Consider the following 14,506-nt stretch of genomic DNA (forward strand, 5'->3'; position numbering starts at 1 on the left):
AATACTCTACGTTTAACAATAGCTTTGAATAACAAGTACATAATTTAAATTATTTAAATTTTATTTAATTTATTTACATCATCATGGAGGAGAAAAAAAAACGTATTCTTAAATAAAATAACAAAAATAGTTGCGCGACCATCTAGGCATTTAAAAAAAAATTAAAAATTATCTTGTCTAATATTATTAATTAGTTTCGAATTTTCAAGTCTCGCTTACGGAAGTTGCGGTGGACGGAATTCGTTTGGCTAAAATACATCCTTATTTACAATTAGGAGTAAAAATAAAATGTCGTACAGTAAATTTATAATTAAAAACTAAACTCTATTAATTGGCGAGATTCTTTAAGTTAAGCACAAACAATTTTGGACGCGTCGTTTGAGATCTTGCAGTCGATATAGTGAGCTTGGAAAATATGTTACGGGTTACGTATGTACCCCCGAAATAAATTAGATAATATTTATCGATTGATCTTTCGGGGTTTTAATAATTTTGTTCGATAGTTCTCGTCCAACCACGTTTATTACGTTTGGCGAAGATAGTGGTTGAAGTTGGTTTATGTAGTTTAATTAGTTGGTGGTTTGTTTAAATTGGCTTGTTAATTACTTCCTTCCTTGACTCTTCACGTTTGACCACTGAGTTGTCTGTTGAATCGTAATTCGTCGCAGTATCTTCGTGGTTTTCTTGTGACCCCTTGACTGTAAGGTTAAAGTACTTGCGTAAGTTGGACGTTACGCTTTTAAATCCTAACTCCGCTTACCATCTAGTTTCTTGTTTAAGACGGCAGAAATTTAAGTACAATTTGCCATCGCTACCGCATGTAGGATCTAAGATAAATGTTTAAATTAAAGTTTTCTTACAGATCATAAACTGAGGACTTTCGTGGCGACATTACCCGGAAGTGGGAGACAGAAATCCGGACATTGTTGCGACCTCAAGCACTGGCTCAATTCGACGACCTGAATATCTTGCCTGGGATTGTAAAATTGGACAACATGCCGACTAACATAAGGTTTTTCGCTTTTCTTTTTTATTATTTATCATTGTTTGTCTATACGAGAATCCAGCAGGTTGGATTCTGGTATAGTTCTCAAGCCTTTCATGTCCATATTGGACTTGAAGGAAGTTATGTCTTTCATTTGGCAAGACATTTCGCGTTTGATTCAACTGTTCTCGAAAACACCAATGTTGGGTGTGGTTTTTTTTTCTTCATCAAATTAGTTTTAGTTCAAATGTAAATGGAAGATTGGCGAATTCGAGAACAGGTCTTACATTAACCAAACGTTTGGTAATGGTTGTACCAGGAAATTATATTAGTGAAACGGGCAATTCTTATTGTAGCGCGATTATATTAGCTTACTACGTAAGTACCTTAACAACCATTATAATTTCCTGTTGGTACTAAGCCGTGTGAAAAATAAGCTGTACTTTAACAAGTACAGTTGTAAAATTACCCGCAAGTACGGCGTCGAAGATGGCACTCGCTCATGTATAAAATGCCATCACTTCCACAGACCTATAAGAATGGTTGTTGGACTTAATGACCGCACTCGGTTTCAAATAAGAACGATCTAGTGTAAATACGTACTGGTGTGGGGTTAAACTCGTGATAACATGTATCGGGACATGGTTGATAATTTCTGAATTCTGCTTGAGAAAAGAAACTACTTAGTTTTTGTCTGGATTAGATAAGACCTTAAAACGTTTTCGCTACCTTTTGCTCTGGAGTAACAGATTTTTAAATCTTGAGCTTCCATCTTTTTGCCGCAATTTCTCATGCGCATGTGGCAAAGATTTCTGTAAATTCTGTTGAGACAAAAGTATAACGTTAGAATTTGACAGGTGTTTTAGTGTTCTGGCTATAACGTACCGGAAGTCGTTGCCACAAACAGGATCGTAGATATTTAGACAATCAGATGGACACAAGTAATGTTTGCCTCTGCATAGTTCCCATGGTCCTACGGTAGTATTGGTCCTATTTTCGGTTAGGAAGGGGTACCAGAAATTAATTCCTATGCTTATCATGGTGGAAGTGACGCGACTCAAGTACTTACCGGAACATACAGCTTATCCTGTGAAGATGGCATGTTGATATGTAAACCTCTCCATCCGCTGTAAAATTTATCAATCATGATTAGGATGTAATTTTGGTTGACTTAATGTTAATTAGTTTTTGTAACTTACTGCCACATACTGGTGACTCGGTGGGGTCGATCTCGTTGCAAGGCAAGTTGCAGTTTATGGGTTGTTCAGGGTCTTCTTGTTCCAAGGGAGCGATAGGGTTGGGAACGTCAATATTTCCTAAAACCTCTTTGCGGGCGTTGAGAGACTCTTCGTTGTACGCGATTGGATCTCCTTCCGGTACGAAGGTGTTGCTACTTCCGGGAAGCTCAACTAGACGAACATTCTCGATCTGACCATCCGCTGTAATTACCGGAACTTGGATCATTGTGGGGTAGGGAAGTGGTTGCTCATTAACGCGTTCTTCCGAAGCTTCAACGGGTGGGGAATCTACTTCCGGTTGAGGATTGGGGGAAACTTCTTCCGGGGCTGTTTCAATCTTAGAGTTTTCTTCGTTATTAGTATCGCCCACAGAGACCTCCTCGTTAAAATTTTCTCGACCAAACTCATTTGGGTCCTCTAGTCTTTTAGGTGAACGTTGGTTCTTTTCCAAAGCGGCTGCCTCGATGTTTTCGGCACTTTCAGATGCAGGCGATGGGGGTGGCGTCGTTGTTGTGGTTGGTTCCACATCTTCGTTAGGTTGGCTAGTTGTAGAGGGAGCGACTGTTTCAGTAACAGTAACATCTCCTTCAACGGGTATGGATGAAGTTGTAGTTGTAGTGGGCACAACTGTCTCAGTAACAGTAGAATCTCCTTCCACAGGGACAGGTGAAGTTGTAGTTATAGACTCAACTACCTCGGGTGCATTTTCAGTAACGGGTGTAGTTTTTGTTGTTGTAATTTCTTCGACAGGCATTGTAGTAGTGGTCGCGTCATTAGCTGACTCGGAAAAGCTACTGGTGGTTGGTGCTTCATCGGCGGTTGAAGCCGTAAGGTCAACAGTTTCGATCTTAACCGTAGTGATTTCGTTTGAACCCACTGTCGTTACCATTTCGCTATCAACCGGGGACTTAGTTCCCTGGACCACAGACTCGGTTGTCGGTTGAGGAGTGGTAGTTATACTTGCTTCGCTTGAAGAGGATGTTGCTGGAACTTCTGTCACGGTGTTTGGACTCGCTTCGGTAGAAGGAACGTTTGTTGTACTGATTAGAGAAATTGCATCCGTGGAAGATTGGGTTGGGGCCGCTTCAGTGGTTGTAACAACTACTTCTTCCTTTGGAGCCGCGGTTGTAGTTGAGGTAACAAGTTCTTCATTTTGTGTTTGCGTAGTTGTTTCTAATGGCGCCAGCGTGGTTGTTGGATCCATGACCATCAGAACCTCAATGAATTGATTTCCGGTTCTGTTAGATGCGGCTCGCGCTAAAATTTCTTCGGAGCTGTCTTCCTCGCTTGATTCATCTTGTTTCTTTGTTGGTGGGTTTAGAGTAGTGGTGATGGGTCCGTCTTTATCATCCGATGAAGTGTCTTCGCGCGAATCGTCGTCGTCACTTTTTGATGTAGTAGATCCTTCTGTTGTGGTAGTTTTTTTCTCGTCCTCTTCAGAAGATTCTTCACTAGAATCCTTGTCCTTTTTTATGCTTGGTGTGTCAGTATCTGTAGTTGTTTTCTCTTCACTGGAATCATCTTTCTTTTCTTCTGAAGAGTCTTCGTCCTTCATATCTTTACCAACCCTCGGTTCGTCTTCCATTTCTGGGTTCTTTAACTTTCTGGGGTTTCGAATAATCGTGGTCAACTCGGGGTCGATGGTAGTTGTGCTTGGGCTATCGATGTCGATGGTAGTAGTGCTTGGGCTATCGTTGTCGACTGACAAATCCGTCGTTGAGGAAAATTCCTCGGTGGTTGATTCTACTGATAAAGTAGTGGGCTCTTCCGTTTGGGATTGGAACGTGGTTGTTGATTCTGACTCGGGTAAATCGGTGGTAGTAGTTGTTTCAGTATTTGAAGGCAAATCGGTAGTAGTTGGGATTGACTCGTCCTCTCGGCGTGATAACCTGTCTGGAATAGTGGTGCCTTCAACGCGTACCATGTCATCGGTGACGTCATTTCGGGACGTTTTTGGTTGTTCAGTTTGGACGGTTGCGACTGTAGTTGCAGGTTCGCTTGTGGTACTAGAAGTAGTAGATTCTTTTACCTCTTGTTTGGTTGAAGTCTCGATACTGTTGGAAGCTTCAATTGGGCTTAATGTGGTTGAATCTTCAACTCCTCTATCCGTCTTACCCCCGACGGTAACTTCCTCTTTAACCTCAATGGCTACTTCGGTTGTGGTAGTCCCAACTTCCGGGGCAACTTCCTTAACCGTTGTTGTACTTTCGATGTCAGATTCTATTTTAGTCTTCCCACTAGAAGCAACCTCTAATAAATCTACTTCGGGTTTATCTGTTGTCGCTTTCGGAATTTCAGTCGCAATTTCGGTTTTAAGTTCGGGTTTGGATGTAGTGATAGTTCCTACCGACTCGGAAATTTCCGTAACTACGTCGATTTTTGTTGCAAAGGTCTCATCTTGAGCTGGAATGCTTCTGGCTTCTAATGTTTTTTCAGTCTGTGAACTCTGTTCTGTTGATGATACTGGCGTAGTTTGGCTAGTTGTAGCAGGGCTGGCAGTCGTAGTTGCTTCTGAGGCATCGGCTGTTGTTGAAGCTGGGCCAGCGGTCGTGGTTTCTTCTGGGGCATCAGCTGTAGTCGTACTCGTAGCAGGGGAGGCACTCGTGGTTACTTCAGGGGCATCAGTTGTAGTCGTAGCAGGGGAGGCAGTCGTAGTTGCTTCTGGGGCATCGGTTGTAGTTGTAGTTGGGGTGGTAGTAACTACCTCGGTTGCATTGACTTTGACCGATTCGATCGTGGTAGTAGTTGTCATACCCACAGTTGTTTTGGCTTCTTCGGTTGAGGTAGTACTTGATACCGTAGTAAGACTCAATGTACTTGTAATTGGCTCTTTATTTTCGATTGTTGTAATACTTGGTAATGTAGTAGGACTCAATGTAGTTGTTGATGGCTCTTTACTTGATAAAATCGTTGTGACTTCCTCAACTGTCGTCGGCATTTGGGATGTGGTAGTTTGGGCCTCTTCTAATTTCGCTCTCTTAAAGAAGGGTGAAGCCGTAGTTGGTTCCGTTTCCTCATTGACCGAGGTTACGACGTTAATTACTGTTACAAAATCTTGTTTCTTAACTTCCTCGGTAACTTTATCTGGTGCGGTGGTTGTCAAGGGAGCTATAATTTAGAAAAGAAAAAGGAAGAAAATGTTAAATCGTGGTCTTCTTTATTTCTTTATTAGTAAGGAATTAAATCAAATAGTACTGCAAAGGACCATATCTACGACATAATGTAATTAACCAACATGGTTAATTGTCCTTAATTGAGATATTTCTAGTTTTTCACCAGGTTCCTACATGAACCTACTGTATAATCGGTCCACGTTTTAAAAATACTTTGAAGTAACTGACATCAGTGGGTTACTTGGTTGATAAATGCGTCTGGTTCCTCTTTTTTTAGAGACGATTAGGGATAGTGTTTAAAAGAAGCGGGAGCCAGGTTTAATTTACTGTCGATCTTTAACCCTCTAGAAAACCTTTAACCTTTTACTGGGCCAATCGCGCTTTAGTATCTCGATTTTTCTTGGCTACGTTTGTCAGGAATGTATGTCGGCAAGTAGTTAAATAGTTTTGGGGATGTTCCAGGCTTCTTAACCTAAAGTCAAGGTGAAATAAAATGTAGAAAAATTGACCCCCATGTGCCACGTTCACACTCGATATAAATTTAAGAAGATTAACGATAAGTGGAAAGAATATAAAGAAATAAAAGTAACTTTTGAAATTACTGGAAAAGTCTTAAGATATAAAATGAGGGTAAAATGGTGATGATTTATATTTATTACTGATTTCTGGTTTTCCAAAAACCATGCAGCTAGATTCGTGTGATTAACTTTATCGATATAATTATTTATTATTACTATGATTCAAAGGTAGTTTTAACAATTGTAAAGTGAACTGAAGCGCAGGTTAAGCGGAGTAATACATAATGTTAATGCTAATGGGTAAAAATATAGTACTAACTTTTTAAACCGTGAGTGTTTTGGGTGCACGAGCACTATCATATATTACTACGCGTGCCGAATTTTAATTGCGCAAAAAATATTATGCAGTTATCGAAAAATTGTTTCCGGAGATGATTTAGTGTCGATTCTCGAGGCGTTATGTTCCCTACCCCACGTTTCATAATTTTCTGTAATTTTTTAATAGACATTTTGATAATTGCAGTCCAATCTAACCTTAGGGCTACCAAATTCTCTTTTATCTTGGTTCTCCGTTGGTGTCAAGAATTTTGTTTTTTCTAACTTCCGTCATGCCATGACTCTAATGTCTAATCGGATAAAATGAAATAAGCATTTTTTCCCATTTTTTGAGGCGCGATATGCCTTGTACAAAAATTTTTAAACTTATGTAATGAAACCGTAAAAAAACTCGGAAGTTAAAAGTTTATTTTTTTGTCCCGAAATTCTTCTTATGAATTTTATATTCAATCGTAGACTAGTTATAAATGGACTTGTTCCCTCATAATGATTTCCAACCCTAGCTATTAAATTACTGGGAAGCTAGAGTCTATCTTTTCGTCAAACTCTATTACTAGTCTCTGGTTTTCCCATATGCAAATTAATTTTTACGTGGTTCGAAAACCAGAATCGATTAACCGTCCCAAACTGGTTTTTTGTTGTTTGGGTTGTTTGAAACTTAAGAACGGAACCGTATAGTTAATCTCACGGAAATGAAGGAAAGTTTAAAGGAAGCTTTAATCACGTCTCTCATCAACCATTAAGAAAGAGTGAATCTTATTTGATTTATATTTTTAATGCCACATGTCATGCATATACACGATCAAAATAATGTTTTAAAAATTTTTTTAACTAGACATAGAGTAAGCAAACATTTATTTTTCCCTATTCCTTCTGTATCCTTCTGTAAATTTGAACTTTCGTTATCAGATAATTTTTCACGTGTAAATGATTGATATCCTTATATGACATGTTATTAAAGTGAGGATAAACCGTTATGGAAAGACCCGGGCTTGTCTGTCTCTCTGTTAGTAACGCTAGCTCTTTCGGGGCGGGGAGCTCATCCATAGACCCCTTTGGTTGTGAAAAGGGTAATAGCAGAAGGGAATAAGAGAGAAGGGACACACTTTATATCTCCATAATGCTTTACACTCGTAACAACAGTCTTACTAACCTCAAGTCAACTACCGTTCACTGATTGGCTATCTAACTTCTGTCTTAGCTGTGACGTCACATAAGAGGGTGAGTCTCGGTTGACGAATAAAAAGTAGTTTTGTTTACAACTTTACATTGAAGGAGATAAAAATGGCCGAATTTCATGTTGATAAACGAAATCAAGCTGTGAAATTAATTTAGATACACGGGAATTGAGAACATACCAAAATCAGATAATTTGAAGGCATTAAATAGATGAAAACTAATTATTCTGAATTAATATTAAAAAATAAAAAATTAGTTTCAATAAAATACATACTTGAGGTTATAATTACACAAGAACGAAACATCGACAGCCCTAAGCCTTTGGAGAATGAAAATCTAGCAGACAAATAGACCGCCTGATACCGCGGAGAACTTAAAGAACTATTTTTGCAGTAAATTGGTTAAAAGCTGTGTACTTGCGCAAAGTTTTCGCGGTTTTCTTGAGGTTGGTCGGACTCTCGTTACCAAAGCAGGCTCTAATGTCTCCCTTCTCTCTTATTCCCTTCTGGTAATAGGCAACCCTCACTGTCGGGACATAGATCGATTTCCGTCTCTGCGCATCTCTCAGGATACAAAACGCCTACAGCGCAGGCGCTGTAAAGCTGGACTTTTATCCCCGCACCCTTTCCCTGTTAGAATGACCTAAGTTGAACTACGATGTCCTAAGTTGAACTTTCTCTCTAGAATGATGTTTCTACTAGATAATGAAATGTTTGGTTTCGATCCATCACCGTATTTTTCTTTATGCATCTCATCTTTTCTTTGAGATGAAGGCGCCAAAGTTAAGGTCATTGTCTAATTTTTGTCCTTTTAGCTCTAATTTGGCCTGTAGGCGCTTTATTTAAAAAAATCAAGAACCAGAAGAACCGGAGAATAGCGTTGCAAAATACTTATTACCCCCGCTCGTAACTTAATTAGATTCTCGAAAAGAAAATGGTAAATAGGAATTAAGCTATAAACCCAAACTGTATTTTCTCTCTAATATAATTTGTTCTGGTTTTTTTTTTCTAAGGCGTTTAGAAATTTTTAAAAATAACGGAGCAACTCATTAGAGTTGATGCTAGGAAATATTTTGTTTCCTACGTTTTAATGTCGTCAGTGTAATTATATTAAACTCGAGTCTTATTTGAATATATTATCCTCAGGCTATTCGCAATTAGTTAACGTTAATGATTTTTATTTTTTTTTTCCGATTGATTTCGACATTGGAATGAAAAACCCAAAATTTGAAACATATTTAGAAGTTGACATTTATTACCTATGATTAATCTATTTAATGATTTTAAAGTGATATTAGTAGAAGTAGATTAACGCGAAATTCTAAAAAAAAAAATAATCGAATATTCGGTTTAAGAATCTAATAATTCGACACTACACGTGTTTCGGATTTATTGGTTCATTTTCTGATTAATTAGAGGTGTATTTAATCTATTAACCCGATCGAACTTTATTAATTTTCTAGTTCAATTTCTTTCGAAAAAAAGGGGTCAAAATAGTTCGTCACGGTGACATTGATGTCAATTAAAAGGGCGCGTTAATTATTAAGACTGGCGCCATATTGGGTCATAATATTGTGGTTGTATATGGATTTTTATAAAGGTGTCGGTCGGATTTTAATCACTATCGATGAATTATGGCTTGATTGCGAAATTTTCCTTAGTATTTTTTTTCTTTTTCTATGAAAGAATTGTAAAACCACCGGAATGTTTATGATAATTCTCAACTAGAATTTTTACGGGGTCAATTCTCGTAAAGAAAAATGATTATTTTTTCCGCTACAGGCGATGATTTTGAGTGACCTTTCCTTGTAATATATGTTGAGGGTTTCGAAACGGTAATCTGCTGTTGTTTTTTAAAATCGATTAGGTCCCTTCCCTTGAAGGAATAACGAATTTTACTTATTTCGCAAAAATATGTGTAGTTTTATTATTTATTGATTTAGGTAAGGATGAGTCATATCTATTGATTTAAAGGGATACTTCAGGCTAGAATATTTTATATTTTAATCGAAAGAGGGTATGAAAATATGAATATATCAATTAGAACCATGTTTCTATCTACAATATTAAAGTAGATACAAGCAATTAAGTTTCCGTAATGGATGGCACTACGCGTTAGGCTATCCCGCCAAGCACTGGGGAGTACCCCTATTGGTCAATGTCCAGATGCTAGTAATTAATCTATAATAGTGCAATGTTTAAAGTTCTTCACGTGGGTGACAATTTGCGTACCCACTAACAAGTATCGACATTAAATTATACTATAACCTACTATAATCCAATTTATCCTTTGATTGGAAAATTTCCAAAAAAAATTTGAACAAAATTTAAGGGCGTTTCAAATAAAAATTAATTAAAAAAAAGAACCGTAAAAACTTCGACCTTTCTTTGCTTTTTTTTTAAATCCAATCACGCCCGCGTTTAATTTTTTTTTTTTGGTTTAAACTCCTTGTATAAAGACTGAGAAAAGAAAGGCTTTATTTTAAAAATTAGTCGACGAACAAAGGACATTGAAAATTAGATTATAGACTGTTTTATTAAAACCTTTGGGTGTTGTTACGTATTACATTAAACCGTGACAGCTAGCACACGCTTTTATTAAGTAACCTCAATTATATTCTTTTTTGAATAAATCGATCGTAACTAGTTTATATCATCGTCGGCATTGACAGCTTGACCTTAGTTTAATTTAGATAATAGAGTAATCACGATTTTTTTGGTAAAAAATAAACCCCTCTAAAGTGGTGGTTGTTATTTGTAACGTTTGTTTTTTTGGCCGAATATATATATAGGCTAATGACGAAATTTGTACAAACGACACAGAAATGTAAGATTTATTTCATTTGTTTTTGAGAAACTCATTTTCCTTGCTTGAAGTATTTTGTAAATTATTTTACGTTTGGTTTGACAACTGGTGAGCGATTGAGTTGGTTTTAAGTACTTGGTTTAAAGTACTTGAATTTAAGGGGGATATATATAGTTATTTTAATTTGGTTTGTCTGTATATGGAAATAAATTTTTAATAATTTTATTGAAATTCTTTAACGGTGCATGCAAGGTTATTTTGTACCTGGGGCTGTATCTGACTTTGGTTGTTGTAATGATGCTTATTAACGGAGAGGTTTTAAGAGGAAAATACACCTGAGAATTTAATAGAGTACTTGAAATAAGGTTTTTTTTTCTTTTTTGAAGTGGGAGATAATTTTCCATTTTTTTAAAAAAAAAAAATACAAGAAATAATTTAGTGTTTAACGGTTTTGGTAAATATTCATTCCTTAAGTTAAAAGTTAATCTTTAAGTAAGGCTCTATTAAACGAAGTCTGTAGGGGTCAGTAGGGTTAGTTTGACCTCTAGCGCGTAAGTCTTGAACCTAACTAACGTTTATGGAAACAATAGTTCAAATTTATGCTTATAAAAAATTTTGATCGTGAAAATTCCAACTCTTTTACCCAACATTCCTTTGGTACTAAAATTTTAAATGCAAAACTTCACCTAATATCACCCAAAAACATTTAAATTATTCGATGTTAAATTAGGCTTGCAGTAAAAAAAAAGGGATTTTTCATTTCAACCAACCCGAGGTGCCGTTCACTCAACATATTCTATGAATGCACCAATAGGGATTAGACCATGGCTTAAATAGTAATTAGCCCCTCGTGGTATATCCTGAGAAAAATGAGGTGAAGAGAAAGAGCACTTTTGCCTTAACCACAATGAAATAAACGGACCGTAATTCCGCTTTTTCAAAAAAAAAAGCGAATCCGAATTCTTTTTGTAACTAAAGCGGAATAAATATTTAGGAATTAACTTAATGAAGGGGGACGATGGAGAGAGGAATAAAGTGTGGAGAACGTAATATTCCATGGACTGGAAAGAGTTAGAATAATAATAATAAAAAAAATTGTCGGTGTAACGGAGCAAATCGCAATATTGGGATTAAGTGGCACCCACTGACCTATTACTTTAAATTGACCTCTCAGTTCCATCTTAGAACACGCGGGGTCTGACGTACTTTCTTTTAATTAATAAAAGGTCTATAAGATGCTTTTTGTTTTGCTAAGAAATTGGCTTTCGTTTTTGGGATGAGTTTTTTTTTTAAATTACCGGTTTCTAATTTTTGTATAAAGAGGGTGGAGATGATATTCGTGGCTTCTTAAAATACGATGTACAAAGAAAGTATTGACCCATTTGTTGTTGTTGCTGCTTGATTAGTGGTGTACGGTACTCGCCACTGCCGGTTCTTTTTTTTTTTAAATCTTATGGCCAAAAGAAAAAAAATAATAATAATTTGGCATCTGTTGCATGATTTAACCTCTCGTTAAAGGGAAAGTTACGAAGTATTTTCGTTTAATTTTAAATTATTCTGATGGGTTTTAATATTAATTTAATTTTTTGTCATTGATGGACGGTTTATTGAAGAATTTTATTACTTTTGGTTTTGACCTATACTTGACCCTGAAGGTACTGAGTACATGTGCCAATCTATACCAAATGTTGATTTCTACGCAGTTTTTAGTAGCTATACAGTTCTGACTTTGTAGGTAATTTTGATCCTAAAGATACAGTATCTTGACCAGCTTATGATACTCAAGATACTGACCACACGTTCTGTCACAACGTTTCGATCTGACCCTAAACATATTGACTACGCGTTGCTTCGCTTTCTATGCAATTTTTACTAGCTACAGTTTTGACCCTTCTATGTAATTTTTATCCTAAGAATAAAATAACTTGACCAGCTTTGATACTCAATATACTGGACCACGTGTTCTGTTCCAGCGTGTTGATCTGACCCTAAGCATATATTGACCAGGCGTTAGTTAAGTTTCTACACAATTTTGACCCTTTGGAAGTTAGGATATTTCATAAAATTAGCAACGCTACAAATTTAACCCGCATTGACCCTAACGATATTGACCACACATGGGTCTGTCTCACTACACCTTTTGGACCACTTATAATTAACTATATATCTACTTTCCCTTTAAACACTCTAGAATTTAACTAAATAAAAAATAAATAAAAAACCTTCCGAAAATTAAAATATTTTAAACTGGATAAACTAGAATTCTCGGCATTCTTTAAATACGTTAGATTATGAAAAAGGAAAGGAACTTATTTTTCGGGCATTGTTACGTATATAGTTCTGGTCCACCCCCGTCGTTTATATCTTCCATATTCCATTGTAAATTACGACTTCGCAAGTACTTGTTTGTATATATATTTTTTTCTTAACAACGCGATGATATTTGGAATTAAATAGGCCTACCTCGTTTTATAACGTTTCAATTGATTGAACAATTGAAATCGAGGCTGATTTTTTTTAATATTCCCTTATGAAAGTGTTACGATGTTACGGCGTTATACGAGGGGTTAAACACTTCCGTAAATAAACTACGCGATTATACTAATTTTATTGAAATATTAATTTAGTAAGTAGCCCCACGATTTTATTAATATATTCGAGAGAAACAATATTCTTATTTGTTTATTTTTTTAATATACTCTGTTTTTTAAAGGCGGTTTGTTTTTATTTTAGTTTTTTTTAACTAAAAGGGTTGTGTAGAAATTATTAAAAAAATGTTTCAAAATACAGGAAGAAACAATGTTATTTATAGGGGAATGAACTTAATTTATGAAAGAAATTAAATTAAATTATATCACGATCTGTTTAATTTTAAATCAATAATAATTAGTTTTTATTAAACTATATTTTTCGTCTGAAGATAATTATGATTGTTCTCTCAGCTCGGTTAATTTTAGTTTATATTCCATATAACATAAACAAGCTTAATTATTATTTAATCTTAAAATAAAAAATAATTATCCGGGAAATTTAATTAACAAAATAAATAATTATAAATCTTACCTGATTTAACGGTTACCAAAATCAATGCCCAAGCGACGATGAAACCGCTTAAAATTCGCAACTTATTAGTTGCCATAATTATCTTTCACAGTCACCAGCTGGTCTTGTTAGCAACGAAAATAAAATCCAAATAAAAAAAATACCGACTCGATGCAATTTTCTATATAAACACGAATTTTAAAGTTTTTGGCGTTTTTCCTTAAAAAGTTTAAAATATTTTAAATTCACTTTCTGGAAGAAAAAGCCTCTCCCAAAGCCAAGATATTGGCGCCTCTCTTTTTTAAGGACAGTGTCTATCTCTCTCTCTCTCTCTCTGATCTCTCAAAAGTCTGGCTGCTGGTTCAGTCGGTGATCAGAATGAAAATGCAAGGCCCCTTTTCTCCGGCTTCTTAAAAGTTCTCGACCACTCAACTGTTCAAAGCAAGTTAGTCCGTTCGGTACTACGGTTTTTGCCCCTCTTTCTCTGTGTTAAATATTATCCTAATGCAACAGGTATGGATGGAATACGAAAAAAGACCTAGCATCTGCTGCTACTTTCGCTTAGCTTAGCTTACGACTTTCTTGAGAATTCTGGAACATCTTAGCGACCCCCTATTTCTTTTATATATAAGGTGTAACTTTCGTTTTAAATTCATATTTATTGAGAGAATTATTTAACCCCCCTTTTTACCCCCTTGATGTCTTCACAATGAATTTTATCTTGCAAATGATGTAATGATAAAATTTTTTTTTTATTATTATACCCAAGTGAATTAAAGATATGTCTCATGGACAACTTAAAATTCAGGCTTCCTTTTGTCCCTACGATTTTGAACAGTAATTTATCTGGTATTTAGTCGTAAGGGGAAAGGTGAAAACGTGCCCCCATTTTTATCAAAAATATTTTATGGGTAAACTGAAATTAAAATTAGTGTTAACCTTTCCATGAACTTTAACCCTAGCTTAGATGATTTTGTTATATATGGTAGTTGAAATTTTTATATTTATGGAAGCCATTCTTTGTGATGGATGCTTTCAATGGTTAATTTTCTGGTTTTAAAGATGGCGTAATTAAATTTAGAGTTAACCTTTCCATGAACTTTAACCCTAGCTTAGATGGTTTTGTTATATATGGTATAGTTGAAATTTTTATATTTATGGACGCCATTATTTTTTTCTGGATGTTTTTGGTTAATTTCCTGGTCGCCATTTTTAAAGATGGCGTAGGGACATATTTAAACCAAAAACCATACAATCCGTCTTTAGAATATATAGTCTGAACTTTAATTG

General features: G+C 35.8%; 2 protein-coding genes across 5 annotated transcripts in view; one reads left to right on the plus strand and one right to left on the minus strand.

Annotated features, from left to right (window-relative positions):
* Positions 1-45: 45 nt before the first annotated feature.
* LOC149661532 (uncharacterized) lies at positions 46-13,662 on the minus strand. 2 transcript variants are annotated; one of them, XM_089843064.1, is made up of 10 exons: positions 13,238-13,662; positions 2,185-5,331; positions 2,055-2,112; positions 1,871-1,975; positions 1,715-1,806; positions 1,589-1,647; positions 1,455-1,516; positions 896-1,002; positions 761-827; positions 46-698 (listed from the first exon to the last, which is right to left on the minus strand). In XM_089843064.1, exons 1-10 carry the CDS (start codon positions 13,311-13,313, stop codon positions 623-625), a joined length of 3,849 nt encoding a protein of 1,282 aa, XP_089699190.1. In that variant the 5' UTR covers positions 13,314-13,662; the 3' UTR covers positions 46-622. The 2 variants fall into 2 exon arrangements, with proteins under 2 accessions (XP_089699190.1, XP_089699191.1); XM_089843065.1 differs by having other exon boundaries at positions 896-972; positions 13,238-13,660.
* Positions 873-14,506, plus strand: part of LOC149661533 (uncharacterized) — a 56,080-nt gene continuing 42,446 nt past the window's right edge. The window contains exon 1 of one of the 3 annotated variants that reach the window (XR_016368922.1): positions 873-1,012. Coding sequence is in view for 1 of the 3 variants with exons in the window: in XM_089843069.1 (XP_089699195.1) it covers positions 996-1,012 (17 nt within the window). In the remaining 2 variants the exon portion in view is untranslated. The remainder of the gene's footprint in view (positions 1,013-14,506) is intronic. The other 2 variants (XR_016368921.1, XM_089843069.1) reach the window with 2 other exon arrangements.

The sequence above is a fragment of the Phalangium opilio genome, unplaced genomic scaffold (assembly GCF_054372755.1).
Source record: "Phalangium opilio isolate 3A_F unplaced genomic scaffold, DU_Popi_V2 ptg000070l_1, whole genome shotgun sequence".
NCBI classification, from domain to species: domain Eukaryota; kingdom Metazoa; phylum Arthropoda; class Arachnida; order Opiliones; family Phalangiidae; genus Phalangium; species Phalangium opilio.